The sequence below is a fragment of the Pogona vitticeps genome, chromosome 5 (assembly GCF_051106095.1).
Source record: "Pogona vitticeps strain Pit_001003342236 chromosome 5, PviZW2.1, whole genome shotgun sequence".
NCBI lineage: Eukaryota > Metazoa > Chordata > Lepidosauria > Squamata > Agamidae > Pogona > Pogona vitticeps.
In genome coordinates, this window is record NC_135787.1 from 149,767,006 (window position 1) to 149,794,270 (window position 27,265).

The 27,265-nt window shown below is 41.2% G+C and overlaps 2 protein-coding genes, 1 long non-coding RNA gene and 1 other non-coding gene across 5 annotated transcripts in view; 1 reads left to right on the forward strand and 3 right to left on the reverse strand.

The window, feature by feature from the left end:
- Positions 1–4,614, reverse strand: part of PAWR (pro-apoptotic WT1 regulator) — an 84,408-nt gene extending 79,794 nt beyond the window's left edge. Inside the window, exons 1-2 of the mRNA XM_073000331.2 lie at positions 4,471–4,614; positions 3,230–3,833 (exon numbers count right to left, since the gene is read on the reverse strand). Of these exons, the coding sequence (XP_072856432.2) occupies positions 3,230–3,712 (483 nt within the window). The 5' untranslated portion in view covers positions 3,713–3,833; positions 4,471–4,614. The remainder of the gene's footprint in view (positions 1–3,229; positions 3,834–4,470) is intronic.
- Positions 4,615–4,787: 173 nt separating this feature from the next.
- Positions 4,788–26,255, forward strand: LOC144583351 (uncharacterized). The gene is made up of 2 exons (XR_013537101.1): positions 4,788–4,913; positions 20,314–26,255. It is a non-coding gene; the product is annotated as an uncharacterized LOC144583351 (long non-coding RNA).
- LOC140707838 (U1 spliceosomal RNA) lies at positions 10,319–10,486 on the reverse strand. The gene has a single exon (XR_012088014.2). It is a non-coding gene; the product is annotated as a U1 spliceosomal RNA (small nuclear RNA).
- PPP1R12A (protein phosphatase 1 regulatory subunit 12A) overlaps positions 24,585–27,265 on the reverse strand; it is a 130,063-nt gene continuing 127,382 nt past the window's right edge. For both annotated transcript variants that reach the window (XM_073000328.2, XM_073000330.2), the window contains one exon: positions 24,585–26,737. In XM_073000328.2, coding sequence (XP_072856429.2) covers positions 26,651–26,737 — 87 coding nt within the window. In that variant the 3' untranslated portion in view covers positions 24,585–26,650. The remainder of the gene's footprint in view (positions 26,738–27,265) is intronic.

Genomic DNA, 27,265 nt, shown 5'->3' on the forward strand with positions numbered 1-27,265 from the left:
TGCAGCAAATTCTGCAAGAGCACAGCAGTTTGCTTGAGATAGTGGTAAGGATGGAATTGTCTCTAACCAATCAAGAACTCTTGCATGAGCTTACCTTGCTGTCCTTCCAGATCTTCCGTCCAATAGCACATTATTTCCCCTTGCTACTGCACCCCTCCACATACGCATATCTGTCAGATACACCTCACAATGCTTGGTAAGTCCCACAATGCATTAGAGATGTTTTGGGAAAAGAAGACTGGTCCTACAAGCAGACCTCTGTTCCACCAATTGTAGCGGCTCACAGATCAGATGGCAGGACTCTACTTCTTCCCACTACTTGGATCATGGGCTGCCAACGCAATCACTGAACATTCCTTAAAGTTGCCCAGTTATTTGTAATCTAAATAAAAAACGGCAATGAATTTCACCCCCTATATCCTTCATCCCAGTTACTGGCAATTTGTGGCCCTCCAGATGTTGTTGTACTGTAACTCTCATAATCTCTCACTGCTTGCCATTCTATCTAGTACTGATGCCAGTTGCACTCCCAACATCTGGAGGGCCACAAATTTTTAAACAGTGAAAATTTATTATATGCTTAAATAAGCTACAATTGTATCATCATTATTCCATTTTACTCTGGCCTGTGTCCTCACTGCCAAAATTAGAGTGAAGTAAGAATGTAATCCCCTGAGACACAGTGGGATGCAAAGCAGAAATATAGTCCTCCTCTATGAATGAATCCCTTTTCGATACTCTGAATGGAAATTCTTCATTCAAGTAAGTCGATGAAGAAGCTGCTTTTCCTTCAGCACTGATCTATAAAGTAGCTAAAGATTATGAGAAAAGCAGGCTGCATGGTTATTATCACCTATAGTAATAATTTGTCCTGATCCATATTCTGTACCCAACAACAGAACACACCCCGTTGCATACATGAATTTGTAAACAAATGGTGAACAGCCCTTGAAAGTAAACTAGACAGTCAATGTGCTGCAGTAGTAAGCATTGGATTTGCCAGTCTGTAGAGAGCTATGAAACTCCCTGAGCAATTCAGGCCAAAAACACTGGCTCTGCTTAAATTATCTCTGATGATAAATGGAGGGGACCAAGAGTCATATATGCCACCTTGGGTTCACTGAAGGCAAGGCAGAATATCACTGTATGTAATAAATAAATGTACAGGGGCACATTTAAGAAGTTTGGGATCACTACAGAATATGGCAGTGTTCTTCTTCCACAAAGTATCTTGAAAAACCAATAATTCTCAAATATAAAACTATAAATAAAAATTATGGATGAAATCTTAAGGTTAAGACTTGCCTCAAGATGTTTTTATCTTCCATGTTGCAACTTGTAAAGGGACCTAGCTCCACTGACCAAGCAATGCCTGATGACACAGGGCAACCTCAATCAGGGAACATGAGCTTTGACAGTAGATTATGAAAGACTGTAGGATTAGCTCCTACAACTGAGAACAAGAATCAGCTCTCACTGCTGCTGCTCCATACAGTTACTCAGGAAAACAGTGTAGCTCAACAATAGAACACATTCTTTATATAGAGAAAGCCCAGGAGTCACTCCAGTTAAAACAAAAAGGTTAAAACAAAAAGGTAGAAAATTATGTGGAAGACCTTTAGCCAAAACACCAGTGTGGCTCCCATTTTACTTTGACAACACCAGGCTAGACTGACAAACAGTTGTGCCTTAGTTCATGGCTTCTTATTATGTTCCTCACCTGAGCAAGCTCCTGATAAATGTGATATACTGTAATTACACAGTCACAAAAAGAATTAGGTGAGTTCAGGTTAAGAAAATAATTTAAAGTTATCTTGCATTCCAACAAAGGGGGAGGCACTTAGCTTTATGGCCTATTTTGTCCTACAGTATTAGGGTGCCTAGCCTTTCTGAGAAAATGTCTGTGTAGATCTGTTATAGATTTTGTCTCCTGAATATTATTCCTCCTCTCAGCTTAAAAAGAGTGAAGATATTATTATCATACTTTTGCATTCCTTTAAAAGCATTTTAAATCAATGCCAGATTTTGGTAGTAGAACACTAGCAAAAAACAAAACAAAACCCAACCACTGTATTGGCTAACAAAAAGATCTTTTTGTCCCTTCTCCAAACCACTGCATTTTTCCAATGAAAGAAACTGCTTTAGATTCAGAAAGACATGACATTGACACCTGAACTAAGGCCTCTTCCTCAATGTTCTTCTTCCAATAAAAGTCTATGGGCTTTTTAAAAACAACAACAACATAATCACCATTATTTGGAGAAAACATCTCTGACAGGTCCACTCCAATATTCAAACTTCTTCACTCCTTTTTTAAAGATAAGTTATGTGAATAATGGCATTTTTGCATTTTTTTTTCCTTTTCCTTTGGCCTCTGTCTATGTTCCTCTGTTGATTCGGGCAAGCCAAGTTATACATAAAAAAAGAAAAACTAACTTAGAATAGGTTACAATTTCATGATTGTTTGGAACAAGCCTCTATAGTTTGACTCGTACAGTACTTATCTCTATAGAGAACTACATTTTTTTGTTAAAAGAACTTACAAAAGCTGTTACTTATCAAAACAGAAATCCCACAGAACTGTAACCACATTTCACTTCTAAAAGCCCAATAAGCACACAAAACCATCGCAGCTGCCTTCTAAGGTTGCTTAAGGTTAGCATCTCAAAGTGATACGTGACTTAAAAGGGCTGTCCTTCTCTCCAAAGCAGCTCCACAGGGATTACCACTCTGCCTTACATATTAATAAAGAAAAATCAAAACTGCTTTGCAACGGTGATGACCTTTGAAAGGATGCTCCTTCCAAGAAGCAACCCACAAGGTCTTCTGCTCTTCACACACAGCTAAAGCCACACAGCTCTGTTTACATGGTTTTTGCTGTCAGCCACAAACCACTGGCTCCAGAGTAGCATAAGAGCCCTCAGTCCCAATTATCCTGGAATGAAAGGCTTTGTGGTTTTGCAGCCTTCAGTAGTTTCAGCTTCGCTTCCTCCCCTTTTCTGTCCTGTCCCTTCTGGCTGTACTTCTGAAGCACCAAGCACTCAGGGGCAAACTCCTCAGCCAGACGCTTGAGTCTCAGGATATCTCAGAGAAGCCACCTCAGGTATCCTCGGGTGCAGCTTGAGGTTCAAAAATGGAGGCGTAACCTTCCTCTCCCCCCCCCCCCCGCCACCCGAAGGCCAACCGTTCCTCTTGCTTTTCCCGCCCTCCGCGCACAGCCGCCCCTCACCTCAGTGGCCGGGATGTTCACCACACCTGTCGAGCGCCTCTTCTCCCTCAGCTTCCTCTTCTCAATCTGCCCTTTCCCTTTCCGGGCGCTGGGGCCAGAGGAGCCTTTCCCCTTCGTTGCCACTTTCTCCTCCTCAGGGGAGACCGGCGCCACGCCGGCTTTGCCCCCCGGGGGCTCCGCGTTTCCCGCTCTGGCTCCCGACGGGGGCGGCGACTGGGGCTCCTTGGATGCATTTCTCGCCAACGGGGTGCAATGCATGCCGCCACCGCCGCCGTTGTTGTTGTTGTTGAGCTCAGCGGCGGTGGCGGCGGCAGGAGTGGCGGCGGCTTTGCAATCTCCCGCAGCCGTCGCTAGCCCCCCCGCCGGCGGTGCCTGCTTCGCCCGCATCTTCTCCCGCTTGGCTTTCCACTCCTCCAGGAAGTCGGTGGTGGTCGTGGAAGTGGTGCCGCTGGCCCCGCTGCCCCGGTAGCCCCCGGTGGCCATATTCCCAGCTAGCTCAAGGGAGGTCCTAATAAACTTCGCACCCGCCGACTAGCCTTCGACGCGGCGGCCGGCCAGGCCAAGCTTCAGAAGCGGGTGGGGAAGAGGCTTTCGCACAAGCCGCCTGCAGGAGACAAAAGGGAGCGAGTGAAGCAGCATCCTAGTCTCCAGGGAGCTGCTCTTTTATAACCCCGGGATATCCGAGGAGCTCCGTGAACTCTCTTTTTTCTTGCCTCCTCCCCAGACCCATTTATGCCACAATTCTGAAATTTTACTAACTTCCGAACTGCTTTTTAAAAGTTCTACCCAGTTCAACATATTGCACTATAATAAGATCCAGGAGATCCCGTTCAACTTCTCTTCCTATCGTGCAGATAAAGAGTTTTTAAATCAGCTGGTCTCCGTCCTACACACACACAGAGAAACTTTCACCCACATTAGGCATGACTACCAGCACACCCATTCTACCTCCCCCCCCCCCCGGATTTCAGGAACCGGAGGAAAAATAGGGAAAGGAGACACAAGGCTAACGACTGTTGTTATTTCACCCTAACCCCTCTTCTCGTGCACCGCCTGTCGTACAATGCGGCGCAAATCACCCGAATCCGAGCCTCTTCCCTTCCCCCGCCGCGCCTCCCAGTCTGCACGGCAAGTCCGGGCGAAGTTTTCGCCTTCGCTGCAACCAGGGCAGCGCCAGAAAGTTGGGAGAGCCGTTTCTAACCTCCGAGCAGGGCTCGAGCGAGCCCGGGGCCGATCTTTACCTGCCGTCGTTCCCGAGGAAGAAGCCCACGGCTGGCGTCGGCCGGTGGAGGTCGCCTCCAGGGCTCTCCAGGTGAGTCGTGCGGTGGCTGCGCGGAACTCTTCCGACGCGCGAGTCCCCGGGAAGCTCCGCGGCGCGCTCCCGAAGCTTTCCGACTTTCTCCCACAGGGCGGAGGGGGAAAGAGTCGAAAGGAGCCGAAGCGGGAACGGAAACTGCCGAGGTGGCCCGGACAATGGGTGAAGGGGCGTGGAGGATCCTCCCTAACCCTGGGTGCCTGGGTAAGGAGCGCTTCCCGAGTTCCCTGCTGTAACCTGATCGTGGCGGCGCCTGCTCGTTTCTCCTCACCGCGCCCCTGTTGTCTCTTTTCGGCCGCCCAGGTGACGGAAAGCGCACGAATACCTGGCTTGCTGGAAGACACCGTCTAGTAGTTCCTTTGGCCTGAAGTAAGCACAAAGACCGTCATTCCCGCGGGAGGATGTGCATCGCTAAGCGTAATCTTTGCCAGCAGGAGCAGCAGAAGTTGATCCACCGCGTTAGTTGCCGGCTTGGGATAGTAACGTTTTGTACAGGTGCAAAAAGTGTTCTAAGGCACAGGTGACGTTTGCATCATCATTATTATGCCGCAGTTCTAACACTTGTTAAAGCTGATCGCCAGCGATGTGAAAGGTCACACAAACACACTTGTTTCGTGGTACTTTAGAAACCAAATACTGTAGCTTCATTGGGACATAAGCTAGGCTTGTCTGAGACACAGAAGGCACTGGTACTTGATCAGAGAGCTTCAGATTGGCATTGGACTTCGATAAGAATTGAGGGCTAAAGTTAAGGGTTCTGATTACCACATATATATTTGTACAGCTCAATACATTTTGGTTCCTGAGGCAAGGAATTCGAATCTTCACTGTGCCTTTTGGGAGACTGGCCCACAGGTGTAACCTGTTTCCCTGAAAATAAGACCTAACCTGAAAATAAGCCCTAGTATGATTTCAGGATGCTCATAATATAAGCCCTATCCCCAAAATAAGCCCCAGTTAAGTGAAACCCCACCCTCCACTATTATGCAGCAACCAGAAGATGACATGACTGTAACATAAAACATACCCTGAAAATAAGCCCTAATGTGTTTTTTGGAGTAAAAATTAATATAAGATCCTGTCTTATTTTTGTGGAAACATGGTATGTTTATAGCTGATGGGATAATGTGCCTTGCCATCTGTGTGACCTCGGACAAGCTGGCTGGTCCCAGAGTGCTGCCAGAAGAAGGGACTGGTAAACCACTTCTGGTTCCTTTAAATCTAGAAAGCCCTATGAGGGTCATCATAAATTGGGAATTACTTGACTGCATGTAACCATTTAGCCTGCCTTTTCAGTGGAAATTAGGCTCCAAGTGGTGCTATCCCTCTCATCTTCAGGTTGGCTCAGATTGTGGCAGAAGTTCCCACAAACATCTCATCCTGTCCCAGAGAGTAAAATGCAAATAACAGAAACAACAATAAAATAACAATTTTCTGTCCCTTCCAGATATTTAAATCAGCTTCCTAAAGCAGTAGCTTCACTCCTAGATAATGATCTTGTGTTGCTTTAAGGCACCATCTGTGTAGATGAGGGAGATGTTGGCAGGTTAGGGGGAATTCCTGCAAAGCCTTACAGAAGTACACAGTTGTTTTGAAGATGTGTGTGAGCGGGTTAGAGAGATGAAAAGCAATGCAGTGATAGCACAGAACACTCAGAGAGATGGAAATAGAGTATTCTGGAAGAAGGCATGACATGAACATTTTACAGTGCAGCATTTTGTTGCAGGATCCCCTTGTTCATAGCAATTAGGATGGTCAGAATATAGGCAGGTTGTTTTGACTTAATTGTGGTATAATATATGCATGTTCTACCCTGTTTCCCTGAAAATAAGACCTAACCTGAAAATAAGCCCTAGTATGATTTTTCAGGATGTTCGTAATATAAGCCCTACTCCCAAAATAAGCTCTAGTTAAGTGAAACCCTGCCCTCTACCATTGTGCAGCAACCAGAAGAAGATGATATGACTATATTTGAATAAATGTAGATTATTGTACATGAAAAAAAAACATCCCCTGAAAATAAGCCCTAATGCATTTTTGCAGCAAAAATTAATATAAGATCCTGTCTTATTTTCGGGGAAACACGGTATGGAGCTTGTGATTTTGTTTTAAACCAGACATTTAAAAGGAGTATTATTGCTTACTAGTGTTTGGTACTGTTGTGATATAGTGGTTATACTGTTGAACTAAGAATGGGAAGACTTGGGATCAAATGCACAGTTAGCAATGAAGTTCATTATTCTACCTATGCTGTTGTAAGGAGAAAATTGGAGAAAGAAACATGTATATCGCTTTGGCAAAGCAGAGCAAAACAAAGTATGCTGCTCACATACCACTCCATGGTGCTTAAAGCACTTTCTTGGCAGTTTATATTTCAGTTCAATTATTTAGGCTACATATTGCACCCCTCCTGATGAGCTGGGTACTCAATTTACTGAACTTCAAAAGACAGAAGGCTGAGTCAGCCTTTAGTTGGCTACCTAAAGGCAGAATTAAACTCAGGTTGTGAGCAGAGTCTTCCCTGCAGTACTGCTGTTGAACCACTGCACCATGAGATTCAGACAAAGAGGGAGAGGGCTTTGCTGTCTAGAACGGGCTTCTCATACATTTTAGCTGAAGGAGTTCATCTACATACACATTACTTTGTGTACATGGATCAGAATTCTCCACTTAAATCAATATATGGTGAGGCAGCTGCCTCATTTGTAGTAACTAAATGAGGTGGAATCAAGGTGATGAAGTAACCTTGCTTAAATTTAATAACAGGAATCTCTGCCCTACAACAAAAGAGCTATAAGATAATTAGAGGTTATCACATTAGGGTAATCTAATATTATCTGTATAAAGATATGCTATTTGACTAGCTAAAGAAAAAGTTTGTCTCCACATAAGGATTTTTCATGTTCTGTAGGTACGCAACTTGCAGGAACTCTCTTAAGGAAACTATATTTTGGTATCATAATTCAAGACAGATTTTGTGATTACCCAATAGGTTTTGCTAACAATTCACCATCCATTTAGTTTCAGAAGCCTCCTCTTCAGTGGGGTATTTTTAGACTGTACTTGGATGTCACCCTAGCTTGAAACTAGCTACTTATATATTCCCATTGTTGAAACTAAGTTAGATTGATTAAATGATAAGGAAAAATACATTTCCTCATTGAGTAATTCTTATAATTTTTAAGCAAGCATGCATACCAACTGGTGCCGTAACACTTAAAACACGTTGATCTCCTGAACAGAGGCTTTATACACTCTAGGAAAGTCATCCTGTTTTTGAGCAAGCTCAAGGCCTGGCTCTTTAGGCAGGCCTTCCCTCCTGTCATTATTTAATTTATTTTTGCCATCTTGTATCATATTATGTTGTTGTTGTTATCTCATGAGACGTGGTGGCGCTGCGGGCTAAACTGCAGAAGCCTGTGTGCTGCAGGGTCAGAAGACCAAGCAGTCGTAAGATTGAATCCAGTGAGAGCCCGTCGCTTGTCCCAGCTCCCGCCAACCTAGCGGTTCGAAAGCATGCAAATGCAAGTAGATAAATAGGGACCACCTCAGTGGGAAGGTAACAGCGTTCCGTGTCTAAGTCGCACTGGCCATGTGACCACGGAAGATTGTCTTTGGACAAAATGCTGGCTCTATGGCTTGGAAACGGGGATGAGCACCGCCCCCTAGAGTCGCACACGACTGGACAAAAATTGTCAAGGGGAACCTATACCTTTACCTTTACTGTTATCTCATATGGCTACTGTTTTTATGAAATTGTTTTATGAATTTCCTGTTAGCTGTCCAGGGTAGACTTCGGTTTAGATGGACAGGATAGAAATTACATAGATATTGGCATTTGAAGTTAAAAGAGTTAACATTGCTTCATTGTTCCATAAATGTGAGCGCAATTTAACTGACAGATAGAAATGTTTGTAGTTTACATTTGTATCACCTGTTGGGCAGTATGTAACTGAAGTTCTGTTGGTGGATTGCAGACAAAGTGAAGAGGTTGATTCTTCCCGTACAACTGCAGCCTTTAAAACCAATACTGGAGGTCTGGGAACATCTCTGGAGCAGATTTCCAATTACTTGGGAGGGCTGCGGTTAGATAGGGAGAAGAAAAAGGTCCAAATATCTGTTATTTTTCCTTCAACTAAGAAAAATTAACTTAGCTCAGGTCTTCGGAAGACGGTTAAGGATTCAGTTTTAAACATTTATAGACTTTAAAATGTTGTACTGGGTTAATCAAATTGTGTTTAAGTCAGGGTTTTCTTTTTTAAAAAACAACTGTTATTGTTTTAAACAATTAGAAATCTAAATATAAAGCACCATAAATTTTCCATTTTAATCTGCCCTTCATTTTGTTCCCTCTAACTTCAGCCCCCCCAAATTCCTAAACAAAAAGATTCTGCAAAAGTTTTAAAACTTTAATATTTAGTTTAATATTAAATGTGTTTAAGATTGCAATTCTGGGCTCACTTATTTGATTAAGGCCAATTCTATTGCATTTTCTTACTCATCAACAAGAGACTGCCAGATTGTTCTACTACATTTGAAATGTAGCTGCATCTACCCCTGTTGGTAGATATTACCTAACATTTAAAGAGTTATATTTTAAATACCAAAAATGCTCAGTGACCCAATCGTCTGTTATTGATTAACTCAAGTTATCTTGTGGCAGAGTTGGTTAAGTGCCTGATGCAAAAAACCCAAACCCAAACCAAAATACTAAAATCTTGCTGACTTAAGATGTTAGCATCTTAACAGCGGTTATTGTTCATTGGGAGCTTTCAGGGATGAAGTCCGAAATAAATCTTAAGCATCAGTTTCCATATTTTTTCTTCACCCACATCTTGGAAGAATTAGATCCCCCCCCCACAACTAGCCCTTCTTGCTTTACATCTATAAACATTTAAACAGCAGAGGGTTTTGTTTTGTTTTGTGCGGTTCAACATTTTTTGTTTCCTTAGCTTATGGCTGCTCTTCACACATGACAAATTTCTTGCACAGAGAATCATTGTGCAAAAGAGAAAACAACAGTATCAGAATGTGCTTGTTTTGCCCTGATGGGTTGTATCAGTATTCACAGCAACAATTTTAATGCATTTTCTTCCTCCTGGCTGGACAAAGAATACAATATTTAGTTAGAGTAGAATAGTCAAAGTCAGTTTCCAGACATTAAGACCATCACAACAAAATGCCTGTCCTCATACATACTTTTCAAGAATGTATATGCACTTTTCCCATACCAAATTGCCCAACAATTTCAGGGATTAATGAAAGTGACATAGTCCACAGAGGGGAATGTTGAACACGTTTATACAGTGGTGCCTCGCTAGACGATTGCATCGCAAAACGAGGAATTTGCTAGACGATGACTTTTTTGAGTGATGTTGTGCTTCACAAAATGATTGTTCCTATGGGCAATTTTCACTGGATGATGTTTGGGTCCTTGCCTCGCAAGACAGGGTTTTTTTTTACCCTGTTTCGCAAGACAGTTCCCCCCCCCCATTGGAACACATTAATTACATAAGACCTACTTTTTATCCCAAAAAAGTGGGGGAGAAAGTGTATGCTGCTGGCTTTCTAGGAAAAACAACAGCATGCACTTTCTCCCCCACTTTTTTGGGATAAAAAAGTAGGTCTTATGTAATTAATGTGCTTCAATGGGGGGGGGGGGAACCATCTTGCAAAGCATCACCAATAGGGCTATGACTGCAAATTTAAATGGTAGAGGATGGTGAAAACAGCCAGGAACCAAAGGGTAAAGAGATTGTAAAAAAACAACATCAACAGAGAAATCACAAACATAATGCCCCCATTAACACAAATTATGTAGTTGAGTTCCCCACATTTGGGGAAATCACCAGGGATCAACAGCACACCCAAAGTGCAATGGATGAGCCTCTCCCAGGGAAAACCATTTTTACAACATGATATTTCCTCTACAAGGTATGAGTTGGAAGGGCCCTTGCATCTCCTACCCCCTTCTTTCCCCTAACTCCTAACCCCCCAAGTTATGGTGACCCCTTGGCTGCACCTCCCACTCAGTACAGGGCTGCACAGCACCAGTCCTGCCAGAGGCCAAGAGAGCTCCTCAGTGTTTTGGGGTGCCCTGTGGGACCCCCATCAAGGGCTAAGTGTTCCTCCCACAATCCTCTAGTGCACAGGTATTTGTTGCTGGAGAGAGAAAGAGGGAGAAGGCTATCTAAGACCCATTGAATTTCCAAAGGCAGTGCAGGTGAGGGGATTGCTTTTCCCCAATATGGTATGGGGAACTGTGTTTTGCAAGACAATGTTTTCTATGGAAAATTTTCGCAAGACAGTGATTTTCCCCCCAATTGGAACACATTAAATGGATTTCAATGCATTCCAATGGGGAACTGGGTTTCACAAGACGATGTTTTCACAAGCCAGCGATTTCCATGGAATGAATTAAAATCATCTTGCGAGGCACCACTGTACATTATGGTATCTCATTGGTTCAGTTCTATTTCCTGTGCTTGTGGTTGGACCTTGAATTGGTAGTGTGACAAATCCCTTGTTTGTATTTATTTGAAATGTTCTCCTGTTCCTCTGTAGTTAGAACCAGTCAGTGGCTATAATCCCTTAACTCTACTAGTTAAAATTAACAATGCTATTAGAAATAATGGAGTTTAACATACTTCTGAGTGATCACGCATGCAGTTTGATGCTGGAATGTTAGGTAATTGATCTGCCTTGTTGTCATGTGCTGTGAACAGGGCCGGAATGAAGTTTGCCTAGTGGTAGCCTAGAGCACAGACCTGAGATGGGCTCAAAATTGACCTCAGAGAGTCGCAGAATTGATCTAAGGGGCACAGAACTGAACTCAGAGGAGTGCAGAACTGACCTGAGAGAGGCAGTTTTATACAGACTAGTTTCTTGGAAAAAAATGCAACTGAAATTTTTTATTTTGAAATTTTAAGATAAATAAAAGGAGATAATGTTGTGCCCAGCTTGAATTACATTGATCCTGCTAACTAGCTAGGTACAGTTCGAGCTACAACGCTCTACTCTGGTCTTGATGCCCACGATACCGTACCCTTCTCCCAGTCCACCCAGTCGGACGTGGATATGGTACCAGAAGACATAGTACTGAGGCGTTCTCCTTCGATCGCCTCACAGTCATCTAATCCATCTACGGTGTCCAGCGACTCTGACACCCCTGATACTGCCGCCCAAGGCTCGTCATCTCAGCCCTTGTCAGAGGACTTCTCATCCTCTGCACAGCCTGTTATGCAGTTGGCAAAAACTCTGTAGCTCGATGCACAAATGCCTCAACAAGAATGGGATCTTGTCTCCCATGATATGGAGCAGGACAGAACCTCTCCTCCTAGTCTCAGTCTCATTCCTGCTCTGTTTGAGCTGGTAAAATCTTCTTGGGACAAACCTCCTACACTGGTACAGGTGCCACGCAAGCTTGAGCACCACTATAAGACTCATGGTTCGGACTCTGACTTTCTGGCCAAGTATCCTTCACTCAGTTCTATCGTGGCTGAATCTACTCAGTACAAATCCCGTACCAGATCACCAGTCACACCTGTCGACAAAGACAGAAAGATATCAGTCACCTTTGGGAAAAAGCTTTATTCGTTTGCCGCAATGTTGACCAAAAGTGCTAACTACCAGGCTGCCATGGGCGCCTATCAGAAGCACTTATGGGACAAGATAGCTCCAGTACTGCAATCACTGCCTGATCCCGCAAAAGCAGAAGCCCTTAACATTTATGAAGAGGCTAACGCTCTTACCAGGCAACAGTGATTTGCTGCAAAACACAGCTGACATTGTTTCTAAATCCAGACTGACTGCCATTGTTGTTAAACGCCACATCTGGCTTAGAACACCCAACGTCCTTGAAGACACCATAACTGAGGTCGAGGAACCTCCCTTCGATTCTGCAGGACTGTTCAACTCTAAAACTGATGGGACTATGGACAATATCCATAAGATGTGAAAGACAGCGAAATCTTACGTACCATACTAACCGTATAGGTACCACAAGTCTGCCTGCAAAAAGCCACAGTACTTACTTACTTACTTACTTACTTACTTACTTACTTACTTACTTACTTACTTACTTACTTACTTACTTACTTACTTACTTACTTACTTACTTACTTACTTACTTACTTACTTACTTACTTACTTACTTACTTATTTATACCCCGCCTATCTAGTCATTGCGACCACTCTAGGCCAATCGTCTACTGAGTACCAGCCCTCTCGGTACAGTAAGCAACAGGAGAACAGCACTTACCAAGTTCAGCACCCTCTTATGCCGCTGTTCAAGCAACAATGCTTTCATACCCGTAAGCAGTCTTTCACAAGACTCAACATAGGGGTAAGTTATTCTCATGAATCTCACTCCTATACAAGATTATTTCCATTCTTTAAAAAAAAAACATCACTATTGATAAGTGGGTCCTTAGTATTATTCAGTATGGATATAGAATAGAATTTTTCTCTATCCCTCTACCAGATTTCACCAGACCTACTCCCTATTCCATCAGACAATACCGATGGGTATTTTTCTCACACTATTTCGCTGTCCCCAAGAACGATGGGGGCATTAGGCCCATCATGGACTTAAGAGACCTCAACCGGTATATACCTCACAAGAAATTCCGTATGCTCACCGTTGACTCCATTCTCCCCCTTTTTTTGGCTCATCATAAATATCTCCTGTTCTGGTTCCATCAATATACCCTCCAATTTACTGCCCTACCATTCGGGTTCTCAACGGCCCCCAGGACATTCACAAAATGCATGGCACCAGTCGTCGTGTACCTACAAACCCAAAAGATAAAAAAATTTCCTTACATCGACGACTGGCTTCTGGTGGCCCAATCCTATCATGAAGCGCTCTCGGCCACAAGATTTAAAGAAATTAGGACTAAGAATCAATGCAAAAAGTCCAATCTCATACCTTCTCAAGTAGTCTCCTTCATAGGAGGAACCCTGGACTTTGTTCACACAAAGGCCTTTCTTCCACCACAGCGAATTCGAAAGATCAAACATGCTGTGAGCAAGCACAGACCATGCGCTGTACTTGCAGCGCACTACATCCAACACGTTCCAGGGTTGATGGCATCCACTACCGTGGTGGTACTGTACGCCAGACCCGAACTCAGACCCCTACAGTCTTGGTTTATCACTCAGTTCGATCCCGTGACAGACCCGCAGTCCAAGAGGTTGAGAATCCCCCCTCTCGTAGCACGGCATCTCGCCTGGTGGTCCAGATCCAGTAACCTGTCATGGGGAGGACCGTTCCACTTCCCTTACCTGTCCATACAGGTCGTTACCAACGCCAGCCCCTCAGGTTGGGGCGCACACTGCCAGAACCTCCGTGCCCACGGTCTTTGGACCCCAACCCAAAGGACCTTGCACATCAATCAGCTAAAACTAATAGTTGTCATGAAGGCTTTCAAATCCTTCCTCCTTCGCATCCAAGGCCATGCTGTGCAACTGGTAACACACAATACCGCAGTGATGCACTACATCAACAGGCAGGGTGGAACGCGATCAACGCGTCTCCTCCAGCTGACCATCAAGTTCTGGAATTGGTGTCGCTCCCACGACGTTTTTCCCACAGACGATCCACATCGCTTCCAGGGACAACTCTCTAGCGGACCACTTGAGCAGGCTCCCTACCAGAATGCACGAATGGACATTAGACCAGACGGTCTTTCTAGACGTTTGCAAATGATGGGTACAGCCCACCTTGGATCTTTTTGCGTCCCATCTCAACACCAAGTGTGCCCGATACTATTCCAGAGCGGGCATGGATGCCACATCCCTGGAGACGCCTTCCTTATACCATGGTCAGGGGAACTAACGTACGTGTTTCCTCCAATACCGCTGCTTCTCAGGACTGTGGCCAGGATAATGCGGTATGGTACAGACGCAATCCTCATCACCCCTTGGTGGCTGAGGCAACCGTGGTTCACTCACCTATCAGAAATAGCACAGGAAGTTTACCACCTTCCTCAGATACCGTCCCTGCTTTCGCAGAAAAACGGGGCTAGACCATGCACGAAAGCCCTCTACCTCACGCTTATATGAAGGCAAATGGAAAGCATTTACCAAGTTTGCCCAATCTAAGGGCATGACCACGGTACCAGCTTCTCTACGCACAGTACTTACCTTTCTGTTGCATCTCTTCAATTTGGGATTTGCTCATTCCACGCTTAAAGTTTACATTTCAGCGATTGTAGCACACCAGCCTCCTTGTTCATACTCTATGAGGCTTTTTTCTGACCCTACACTCAAAAGATTTTTTTTAAAAAAGGTCTCTAAAACATACGACCACCCTTCCAAACCATTGCGCCCCAATGGTCCCTTCTGCTGGTCTTAGAGGCCCTTACTAAACCTCCATTTGAACCAATGGCTATGTGCTCTGAAAACTTCTTTCCTTGAAGACAGCTTTCCTAGTAGCCATTACTTCAGCCAGACGAGCAAGCGAGATTGCTGTCCTAAGGTCGGACCCTCCGTCCCTACAGATGCACCCAGATAAAGTTACTTTATACATGGACATTTCCTTTCTCCCAAAAGTGGTGTCAGAATTCCATGTCAATCAGCCTATTGTGCTCCCAACCCTTTTTCCCATCTCCAACTACACTGTTGGAGCGCAAACTTCATTCTCTTGACATTAGAAGGGCCCTTGCCTTCTACCTACACCGCACCAAGTCCATCTGACGCTCTCCGCATCTCTTTTTATGTTACCACGGACCACGCAAAGGTGCTCCTGCTTCTTCTCAATCAGTATCATGGTGGATTGTTCAGCTCATTCACCTGGCTTACCAGCTGGTCAAGAAACCCCTTCCAGAGGGCTTAAAGCCACATTCCACCAGAGTGGGTTCCACCTCGACAGCCCTAATTAAAGGTGTCCGACTGCAGAACATTTGCAAAGCAGCCACCTGGGCTACCCCTCTGACGTTTGCCAGACACTACTGACTGGACGTCAGAGCCAAAAATGATGCGGCATTTGGACGGGTGATACCGTGACAGCCCTCCCGCCGGTGAGTACAGCTTGCTATTCACCCATTTGTGTGCATTCACAGAGACCACTACGAAGAAAGTTAGATTACTTACCTGTAACTTTGGCAGGAACGTCCAGAAGATTCTAGAGCTTAAGAAAAAAGAGTCAATTTGCTCCCCCCCCCGTGGGGTATATAAGCCCCTCCGTCTTCCTTTCAGTTTCCTAATCCACCATTACCGTAAGTTAGATAAGCATGGTATCATAGACCGGTACCGTGACGGATACAAGAGGAGACTAGCAAATGGTGAAGAGGTCTGCTGCCAATGGCTGATATATTCCACCTCAAAATATGTGGGTTTTTTGTTTTTGTTATAAACTGTTCAACAAAGTAAATAGTGCATCAGTGCTACAAGGACAAGGTTCAAAGGACTGGAAGAACATTGGAGCAATTCTGTCTTCACATGAGAGAAATCCTCTCCATTTAGAAAACTATCAGACCTGGAGAGAACTTGAATTGTGCTTATATAAAGGAAAAGCATTTGATGATATTAACCAGCAGAAAATCAGGCAAGAAGAACAATGTTGGCAACAAATCTTGGAACGCTTAATTTCTTTGGTCAGACTTCTGGGTATACAAAACATGGCATTCTGTGGTACTACTGAAAAGTTGGAAAGCACAGGAAAGGAGAGAGGGAGGGAACAATGGAGAAAAGAGTAAAGAAAGGTATATGTTTCTATGCTGTGATGCATCTGTTTTTTTGTTTTGGGGGTTGGTTGCTTTTTGGAGTATTTTCCCCATTTCCAATGGGTCTTGGGGTGTTTGGTTGCTTTTTGGAGTTCCCCCCCATTTCTGATGGCTCTTGCATGCTTCCATTGCTTTTTGCTTTGTTTTCTTCGCATTTCCCATCTGTTCCGTTTGTTTTCTTTGTATTTCCGATTTGCTCCCTTTGTTTTCTGTGCATTTCCGACCTGCTCCCTTTGTTTTCTGTATAGCTCCAAAAGATAGGACCCAAACTAACAGATTAAATTATGGGAGAGAAAGTTTTGAGGAGGGACTTCTTCACATTGGAATCTGTTCAGCCATGGAAGGAGTTGCCTTAGAGGGTGGTGGACTCTCCTTTGCTAGAGGTTTTAAAAAGAGGGTTGTTAGCCATCTGTCAGGGATGTTTTTAGTTGTGGATTTCCTGATTTTGCAAAGTTGGGCTTGGCTATTGAGGTCTCCTTTCCAACAGTATAAGTCTATGATTCTACCTTGTTTTGGGGCAAGATTAGTTACAACTACTGTATATAAAGAAAAAAAAAACTACTGAACTGTCTCCCACAAGAGAAACATGGATCGTAATGGTCATAGTTTGAAGAGAAGGGTGCCTCATACTGATCATGCAAACTTTACACATTTTCTTCATTAGTCTGCTGTTTTCAGGGTCCTTGCATTATATTAAATTACTTGAATTATATTGGTTACATATTACTTGCATTATAAAATTTTAATATACTGTAAATAAAAGCAGAATGCCAAATTCATAGGAATCTAGAAAAAGTGCTACTTTCCAGTGGTTGCTCTGCTAGCAGATTCGTATGGAGTGGCCTTGACCATGTAGCTATCTATCCTTTTTTAAGTCAGTTGATTACAATAATTGGAATTTATCACAATTTGTTCAAGCATTTGGAGCATCTCTAATAGAATGCTTCAATCACTATTTAGGAATTTCCAAGAAGTTAGCCATGTTAGTCTGTAGAAGCAGAAACAATAAGCAGACTCAAATACCTTAAAACACCAACAAGCTTTAGTTGGCATATGCTTTTGTGGATTGTAGCCTGGTGCATTTCAGGAAATTCCACGAGCAAAAATATATCTAAAGAAGCATCCCACAAGAGGTATCTGAGGTAGTGAGCCATTTTCTATGAATCATTATGCCAAGCAAAACTTGTTCGTCTTTAGTTTGTAACAAGACTCTGTTGCTCATTTATTACAGTGGGGTCTTTACTTAAGAATGTCCCTACTTAAGAACAATCCAACTTAAGAACAGCTCCATTTGCTAAATTTTGCTTCTACTTGAGAACAGAAATCCAAGATAAGAACAGGAAAAAAACCTTTCCTGCTCTTTATTTAACCTTAGGTCATCTTAGGTTTAAAAAAAATTCTCCCCCTAGTGGTAGAGTACGTATTAACCAGCTTTGCATTAGTTCCTATGGGAACTAATGCTTCAATGTACGAACGCACCTCTACATAACAAAAAAACAGCCAGAACGGATTAATTGGTTTTCAGTCCATTCCTATGGGAAATTTTGCTTCAACCTAAGAACGTTTCAACTTAAGAACACCATTCCAGAACGGATTAAGTTCTTAAGTAGAGGTTCCACTGTAGTTTCTATGGACGGAAAAGAGCAGATACGGATTAAATGGTTTTCAATGCATTCCTATGGGAAATGCAGATTCAACATAAGAACGTTTCAACTTGAGAACCACCTTCCAATACGGATTAAGTTCTTAAGTAGAGACCCCACTGTATCAAAGGAAATGGATAAGCAGAGTTCTATGCATTATTATTCAGAAATAATGCTGTATTTTTTGGGTAACTGTATTACTCCCAGGTCATTGTTGTTATCATCATCTTGGAACTGTAAGTATGCGCAGAGCTGCTATCTTAACAGTAATGTGCGGAGAGGATGACTTTTTAAACTGCAAGATCCTTCTCCCCATGCTCTTCTCTTTTCTAAGCCTAATGTCTACTCATACCTGATGGATCAGAAAGAAAATGGAGGTTAAAGCATGGCAGAGCAACAAGAAGGCATCAGTCAACTATTTGGTTGTAACCTACAAGTTTGTTAGAAGCAGTAAAAGGTGAAAACATAAAAGCAATACCTCGTCTAGCATTGACTAACCAGCTCTACCTACAAGACTGTAATAAGGGATGTATTTCTAATCTGGTAGAGAACTATTTTCTGTTTTGGACTTATAGATGAAGGCACCTATCAGTTTGCATGTAAGCATCTAATGGCTGTATTTATTACTTGGTGCCAATTAATAGGCTGTCACTGTGGACAAAAAGAGCAGCTGTAGTGTTCAACATTCTTTTTAAAGACAGCAACTTCTAGAAGAGTTCCTTCGCATCTGTAGCAGGCATGTGAACAAGTATTTATATGTGTTCTAACCTGTTTTAATTGGCTCAGCTTTAGACTTTGCATTCCAGTTGCTGCCACCTTATAGCTTCAAAGGGGGAAAATATCCATGATATTAATATCCAGTCCAACACTTATTGGTGCATTGTTTTAATCAAATTCATGTTCTTACTATCCTGTTTTCCCAAAAATAAGACCTAACCTGAAAATAAGCCCTAGTTTGATTTTTCAGGATGCTTGTAATATAAGCCCCACCGCAAAAATAAGCCCTAGTTAAGGGAAACCCCACCCTCCACCATTGTGCAGCAACCAGAAGATGACATGACTGTAAAATAAATCATCCCCTGACAATAAGCCCTAATGTGTATTTTGGAGCAAAAATTAATATAAGACACTGTCTTATTTTTGGGGAAATACGGTCGTTCCCAGACAGTTTGTACAATTCTTTTCTCTCTCTCTCTTCCTGCCCATCTCCTCTAGGTAACTGTTTTGGATGTTTCATACCTGGCTGCTTTGTATTCATCTGTCGGTAGAATTTCAAGGGCCCTGTTTTTTCTTCCTCCGACAAGCAAGAAAGCATTCATTTGATCTTAGCAATTATTTAAAACCCAATCTAAGATCTACTTTGTCAGATTTCATAATGCTTAAAGTAGCACCTGGCAACTCAAACTAGTTTCATTTTCAGTCAGTTGCTGCCCAAGTCAAACTTTTAAAGACATCCTTAGACATAGTTATGTGGGTAAAGCTTTAGAAATACCCCATTCTGAAGCCAACTGGCATCTTCATTTTTCTTCCCCTCCCTTGCCCCCTTTACTGAAAAACTACCGTGTGGCAGTTCTTATTAGATAGGTTCTGTAGATGCTAGTTCCCATAATGAGGGAAGTATAACTTGGTTCCTGCAACAGTGACCAAATTGGAAGAGGTGAGAAATATAGCACTTGGTTAAGTGTGCGGTGGTACCTAGAGACTACTGGCTCCCCAGGAATAGCGTTCAAAATAATGGACACAAGACATTGACTGTTTATTTTCAAACATAGCACCACTGAGCACATATCCACCTCAGTCTTCTTTCCTGAACAGTGCCTTGGTTCTACCTCATAACAGCACAGACCTTTCAACTCTATGTGGAATAGAGGTCTTCTTATACCTGCAGGAAGGAAGTAGGTGTTTGGGCATAATGCTACATTGTGAAGAACACCTCTTTTGGTGCATAGATTCCCAAGAATTCAGGTGTCATCTACAGTAATCTGAATTGGTATAAGGCCATTACTTTGATGCTGTTCTGGAAGAAGCAATGTGACAATGTTTTTAAAGCACTGGTGAGTCACAAAGAAAGAGCAAGTAGAAGCCTTCAAAGATTTTAAGAATGCCCCGATAGGAAATAAAATCAAGAATAGTTCTGTAAAAATGAACTGTGTTATTTTGGAGAATTTTAAATGAAAATGCAATTGATATAGTAATGGAAGTAGCACAGATAGGCCAACTGAAACATCAGCAGTGTTGAACTATATATATATTTTTTAAAAGATGAAAATGCAGTTAATAATAATGGCTATTATAGTACATGGTTACATTGAAAACATGGAAGGAAGCTGGCTGCTTTGACAAAAGGGAAACTTTACAGTGGTTAAAAAAGAGTTTTAAAATTGTTTCCCTTCTTCACAGGGCCCTCTGGGACTGCAACTTGTTCCAGGCTACACAGCCAGCTCTTTCCTGGGAAAGCACAGTGGGGAACTGAACTCCACCTAAGCCACAGCTCTGTAGCCAGGCACCCAACTCAACCATAGAAGCAAATACATTACAGAAAGGCAAGTAACTGAGGTAAAGCTTCAAGGGGAATACAGAGAAAACGGAAACTGCGGAAACTGAAAGTGCTTAGGCAAAGGTATGATCCCGGCAAGCCAGGAATAAAAACTGCCAGGAGAGAGCAAATGCCAGTTTTAGGTCATGTGACTCCTTTGATAGGCAGTGATAGGTGAAACTTGCCATGTGTGGTTTCCTCCTCTGTACCTCCCAGGAAAAAAGCAAGAACAGAACTTACAAGTTGTATGTTTGCCCAACAAAAAGGTAGTAATTTCTTTTCATAAGGGAAATACACAAGAGCTAAGAAGCAGGGTGGGAGAGAGGATGCTTAAGCCTCTTATTGTCCTCTCCCTTATCTTCAAGCTGTCCCAAGCAGCTACTTACTGATTTGGTCCTCAAGTTGTAAAGGCATGTCCTAAGAGAGAAAAGGGAATTAAGGACAACTTTGGACTTCAGAAGCATTGAACAAACATGCTTCAGAATAACTGATTTATTGTGGCACTTGCTTCTCTGGGAAGCATCCTGCTTTATTCTGTGCACGACTCTATTGTATACTCTGTTACTACAGAATAAACCAAGTAAAATGGCAGCAATACATATATTTAGGGAGGAGGAAAAGGATGGAATGTGGTTGTACCATTTATCAATTCTACAGTTGATGTTCACTAGAAACTGTATTGGTACTTTTTCTAAAAATAATAATCCTTCATTTTTCTTCAAAATACAAGTTTTTGGATTGAAGTGCTATAAAAATAAAAAGCTATTCCTAAAATAAATTCAATGTCAGATAGTGTATATAAATCCAATGTGCTTTTAAAGTTTTGCTTAGAAAAGGCCCTGGGCTCCAGTAATACCGAACTATTTCGCCCAAAAAAGCTCATGGATGCCACCTGCTGTTTCAATTTAGAATAGCTTTCCCTAACTTACTGCAATTAATCCCTGGCCCAACGGAAACCTGTTTTTGCAACATGTTTTGTTCAACCCTGCTATAATTTGAAAGTACGTGATGATATTAACTTTTTTAGAACTACACCAGGAGCAGTTAAAATTTCATTCACTTTTAAAATACAATAACCAGGACAAATACCAGAAGGCAAAGGTAATGGCAGAATTCTCCCTCTTCCATAGCATGCAACACACATTAATCCAGAGATGTTAACACAGCTTTTCCAAAACCAAATATTCTTTCAGCAGCCACAGCAGTTGTTTACTTAGGAAAAAGCTGATTAATGCTCTCCTATGTGACTAAATAGCTTGAGCAGAGACGTTATTGTGCCATGTGACTTGGCAGGATGCCAAAAGTGTCATATTTTATCATTATAGTGCTCTGAAAAAATGAGATGAAAGAACCCTGTATTTGAATGATCTCTTCAAAAAAGGGAATGCCTGACCTCAGAGGAATAAGTCACTCAAAAGCTGAAAAATATAAACAGGAAGCATAGGAAAAGGTTAAGATAAAGCTAGGGTTCTTAAACTCCTCTGTGGCCCATCACAGAACAGGATAAAGACATAGGAACATCAACAGATTCTGAGAGCTTTGAATAAAGGCAGTATTTTTCCTTCTTTGCTAAGATTGCTTCAAGAATACCCATTTGGTGCAGACAGACAAAACATGAGGCTTGATCAAACTTTGAATCCAACTGGAGTATTTTCTATCACTTGGAGTTCAGTGCAGCCATGCCATATACCACTGTGGCACCTAATCCAAGAGAAAGTCCACTGCCCCAGATGAGTTAAACTGGTAGATTCTAGACTGTAATAGGATTAGGCTATTTAGTTATACATTTGGTACAAAACAACACAACTGGACTTAATTGTCCTTTTTACAGTATAACTTTGTTCATTTGATTATATAAAAGTAATTGTGGGATAAACTAGCTTTTGTATAACAAGAGATGGACAACCCTTGGACCTTCCATTCTTTTGAATGCCCCCTCATAATCCCTTACCACGACAGCAGGGGCTTTTAATAGCTGAAATCCAAAACAATTTAAGGGCTAAACTCCCTGTTGTATTACAATCTGTAGTACATGTTATTACAAGTCACCACTATTGACTTAGATATGCTATATATTAAATACCAGCTGTATTTTAAAAAATCTTAACATATACTAAAATGTGCTATAAATAAACAATTACGTATCAGCAATTAATTGTAAAAGAAAATTGTGTTTTGGTTTCAGTATATTCCATGCTTCACATTATGAGGGGGAGGCATGTATACTTTTGACTGCTTTAAGAAATTCAAGGAAGTTTTCTACTTTCCTTATTTAATCTGCTTCTTCAGATCTTGTTAAAACATTTGACATTAATCTTGTCTGTCAATGTTTTACAAGAGCAATACAGTGCTACATACTGAAGTGTGAAAAATGCAGTCCTTCAGATGTTGCTAAACTGCAATTCCTATCAGCTTCAGCATGCGTTTTCAATGAGGAGTGGTGGGTTGCAGTCTAATAAAACACGTAGGACTGTACTTTACCATATACAATTTCATTGGCATGGGTGTATCTCATAAGTCTCAGGTCTGGGAAACAGAATTGCCAACTGACTGAAATGCCAGACTGTTCTTTCACTATTAAGTATTCATACAACAGAAGCAAGAAATCCATGGTAAGACAGAAGCTGTGAGTGACAGATATTTCTGTAGCTGAGGAGCAGAAGTACAAGGATGACAAAATGTTAAAATCCTATCTCCACTGAACATTTCTAAATGATGCCTATGACTTTTATCTAATGGTACTGTATCTCATAATATTCTCTATCCTTTTAGCAGGACTGGGAGCATACAGATACACACATTTTCACAGAAAAACAGGTTGAGAATATTGCAGACACAAAATGAGCTCTGCTCACTACTGTATGACAACACATGACAACTAGTTAGTTGGTTGTATTATTAAGTTTTAATAATTATATTATTCTATTGTATTTTATCATTTTTTGTAAGCCGCCCCAAGTAGACTTTGTCTAGAGGGGCGGAGTATAAATCTAAATAAAATAAAAGTAAAAGTAAGAGCTCACTTAGAAAACTAAGTTTTTTCAGTACCTTTAGAAAAGCATTTCTGAAAGCAAATGTTTATTCTAGATGTTTTTCTGTATAAAAGAGTTTTTATGCATCACTGTGATAGTTTTAGAATAGTAATTTGTTTACTAGATACCACACAAGTGTTGCTAGAATAGTTTTAAATTATAAAGTACTTGCATCTATGAGCAGTGTTTTTTCTACATAAGAACAAGAGCTTCCTGCCAAAAAAAAAGGGTTTATGACCTTATGTTCAGAGCATTATGTTTATCAGCAGGCTTATTGCCCACCACAACATTCCCACACCACAGTGTTTGAGAGATGACTTATCCACTTTTGTTCTACCAGATATTTTACCATTTTCAGTTAGTATGGTACAAAAACTTTCTTCCATCTACTGCAGGGAATTGTGGTTCTAAACCTACAAGATTAAAAAAAAAAACTCTCCCCTTGCAAGCAATTATTTCTCAAACATTGTCTTTTATGAGCTCTTCATCCACATAGAATATCATCTCTTAATTTTTTTTATTACAACTGAACACCGGGGGGGGGGGGAAACCCTGAGTTTAATGTACTGGGTTCAAACTGTTTAAGGTCTTCCTGTGTAAGAACATTTTTTTTGTCCCATGTATTTGTTTGTTTGTTTGTTTTCCAGTGAAGAGGAGAAAAGGCTATTTTCAGCTAAGAACTTGATGTAAATCATCTAACACAGAAAGGTCTGCTGGCATGTGGGAGGAATGCTTAGTGTAGCTAAAATAATTTTTATATAAACCACTGCTACGTTCAGTTACAAAATGTTCTAGTGAATTAAGCAACCATTTTAAGATCACACAATTTTATCACAGCAGAACACATAAAAAACTGGTTCCCATGTAGTTTCTGCATGCAGACAGGTTTATGTAAAATATATAAACATTTTCCAATTTGTTACAGATTGCATAAATATGGCATTTTACTGTTGAATTTACAAATGTGCAAACAAAACAAAATCTGATTACAGTCTCTGAATAGTAGCTTGCATCCAAGTGAAGCAAGAAAAAAAATGCCCACAAAGAATTTAAATACTAAACTTTTAAAAAATGTCTTCTCAGTAAAATTCACACTTTTAAAATAGTTTTATTCATTTTATTTGTATATGTCAAAATACATTTTTTTGCAAAATAGTGGGTTTTGCAAGTAGTTTCATGCAGATGCAAGGTCTGCTCAATACTACCAGTAAAATCAACGCAACACAGTAGCCAGTTTTTAAAGAATAAATAACCTATATATAAAACACTAAAATATTAGATACACAATCATTCACAGGCATCCAAAACTTTACCAAATATAATCCACAGTATGCCTAACCATTCCACGACACTATTCAGTGTGCTGCAGCTGCTCAGATGGATCAGTTCTCTGCTTTTGTATTAGCATAAGAGCATGAAAGATGTCCATCTTCAAACATATTACTCATACAGACTTACTGTAACATGATACCCCAGAACTATCCTTGTACCTTTAGAAGCAAGAATCCTGAGCTTGGTAGTAAGAGCAAAACCTTACATCTTCAGAAAACCTCCCTCCCCTGCCCCACATCACCCAACCCCACATAGGGAACTGGTGTCATTCTTACCCCAACTAATCTTTCCCCCACCCCAAAATGAAGCAGGCCCCATCCCCAGAAGTAGGCAGTAGAACACAATGACCTTTTTTTTAAATGAAGGGGTACAAATTCACATTTAATATAGTATACAATATAATCAATAATACAATAGGTACTACAAGCTTTACAATGTACAATTTATTTTAATGGCTGAACTGTTCAGTGGTTTTTTTAGGCAATAGTCTGTAGGCCAGTAAGATGGTGGTATTTATTAAGTTTTAGTGAAAATATAAAAAGCTGTTTGTTCTTTAACAAAAGCTATCTTCACTGGAGTATTTGTTTAAAAGGCCACTGAAATGTATAAAATGGTCAGACCTGATTGATGGTGGTATAAACTTAGATGCCTTTTCACATGGCAATAGCAGTGCATGTATATGAGTAACAGGTTAGGGCTCTCAACTGACTTAAAAGATTACTTTGGCTAGCACAACAATTTTGGACAGCACTCAAATACAGATGTGAAGTGTAGTGAAGAATTTATACTTAATTTTAACTATGCGTGAATACTATTCAAATGAAAAACTGGGAGGGGAAAAGGGATTTTTTTTAAAAACAGTTTAGGCATTTTTGTAAAGAGTGGCTCCATACACAGTAGAGTTTCTAAATTTAAATCGTTAAAATTCATGGGTTGTTAAGCACTATTTTGAAACAGTCTAATTTTCTTTAACACACATTTGAAACAGGGAAGTATATTCAAGCATTTCATGTGAGTTTGAAAAAATCCAAACAATATACATTAATATGTACAGCATCACTCAGTACCTGCTAAAATGAATGTGAAGGTTACAGAATCTATATCTTGCACTACAACCCTTCTTTTCTTCCAAAAAGTGACCAATAAAGGCAGAAAACAGACATTTTAAAATGATCAATCTACTTTCAACTGAATTTTAAAGCATATTTTATAGGAAATAAATGCATATTGCACAACAGTGAAAGCAAAAGACTCCACAAAACCTTTTCGTTTTGAGGTGGCTGGCTGGAAAATACAGGCTTCATTAACTACATGTTGAATTTTCAAAGGGTGTGTGGTTTCTGCAGATGTAAAGCTGTGAAAATACTGTACAAAGAAACAATCTGGTACATGAATAAGTAGAAGAGCGCACACACAGAATCCAAACTGGTAAAGAAACAAAATGGCAGGATAGAAAAACAACCAAGAACCGTGACACAACAACAAAATAAAGTAACTGTGATAGCAGAAAGCTTTTTCAATGCATGTGTTTATGTACAACTAAGGCTTACTGGTTAAATATCTGAGGCTTATCTGGCCTTGAACACTTTCCTTATATGCAATAGCTGTAAACAAGATTTCTCAGTCATTATGTCTTTTCAGCAGCTGCTTTACACATGAAACAATGATCTCGATTTTTTAAAAAAAACATACACCCAGGTAAGAGGGCATTTGGCAGAATATCTGAAAATGACAGTTTCCAAGAAATCTTCCCAGGCTTCCAGTGACTTCCATGCTATGGTCCACTGGAGTTAGTAATTATGTGCAATCCCGTGATTTGCAGCTGGAGTAAACGATTTTATTTGGAAAGCTTGCTGATAACTCTGATCAAGGCCCCATTTTCATCTTTTAGCCTCTGGTTATCTGCCTTCAGATCTGGTAGCATCTATTGGAGCAAAAAAGAAAGTAAAGATATGTCATGCTGGATAAAAAAACAAGATGTTAATTACAAAAACAATCTTCAAATACAAGCAGCCTCCTTTTCCTGCAAGCACTATAGTATCAAAGCAGGAGTTTCGAATCTGAGACCCAGCTATACTGGCTAATATTTTTTTCATAACAAGTAAATACCAATAACCATTACTGTAGCATGGAATAAGGCATTTCTTTTTTCTTTAAAAGGCAAAAAGAAAAAGAAATCAATCCTTAACAATTTTGCTCAAACACACTACAAGCCATTCTCAGAATGCAGTAAGGAAGGATCCCAGTGAGTCCATAACTACAGTGGTGCCTCGCACAACGATTGCTTCATACAATGACATTCACACAGCGATGGGTTTCTTTGAGGAATTTCCCCCATCGTTTAATGATGTTCTCTATGGGGGAATTTCACTCAACGATGTCCCTTTTTCGCTCCTGTAAAAGTGTCTTAAACTGCTAGAAACCTGTTTTAAATGCTTGCAATCGTTAGCCT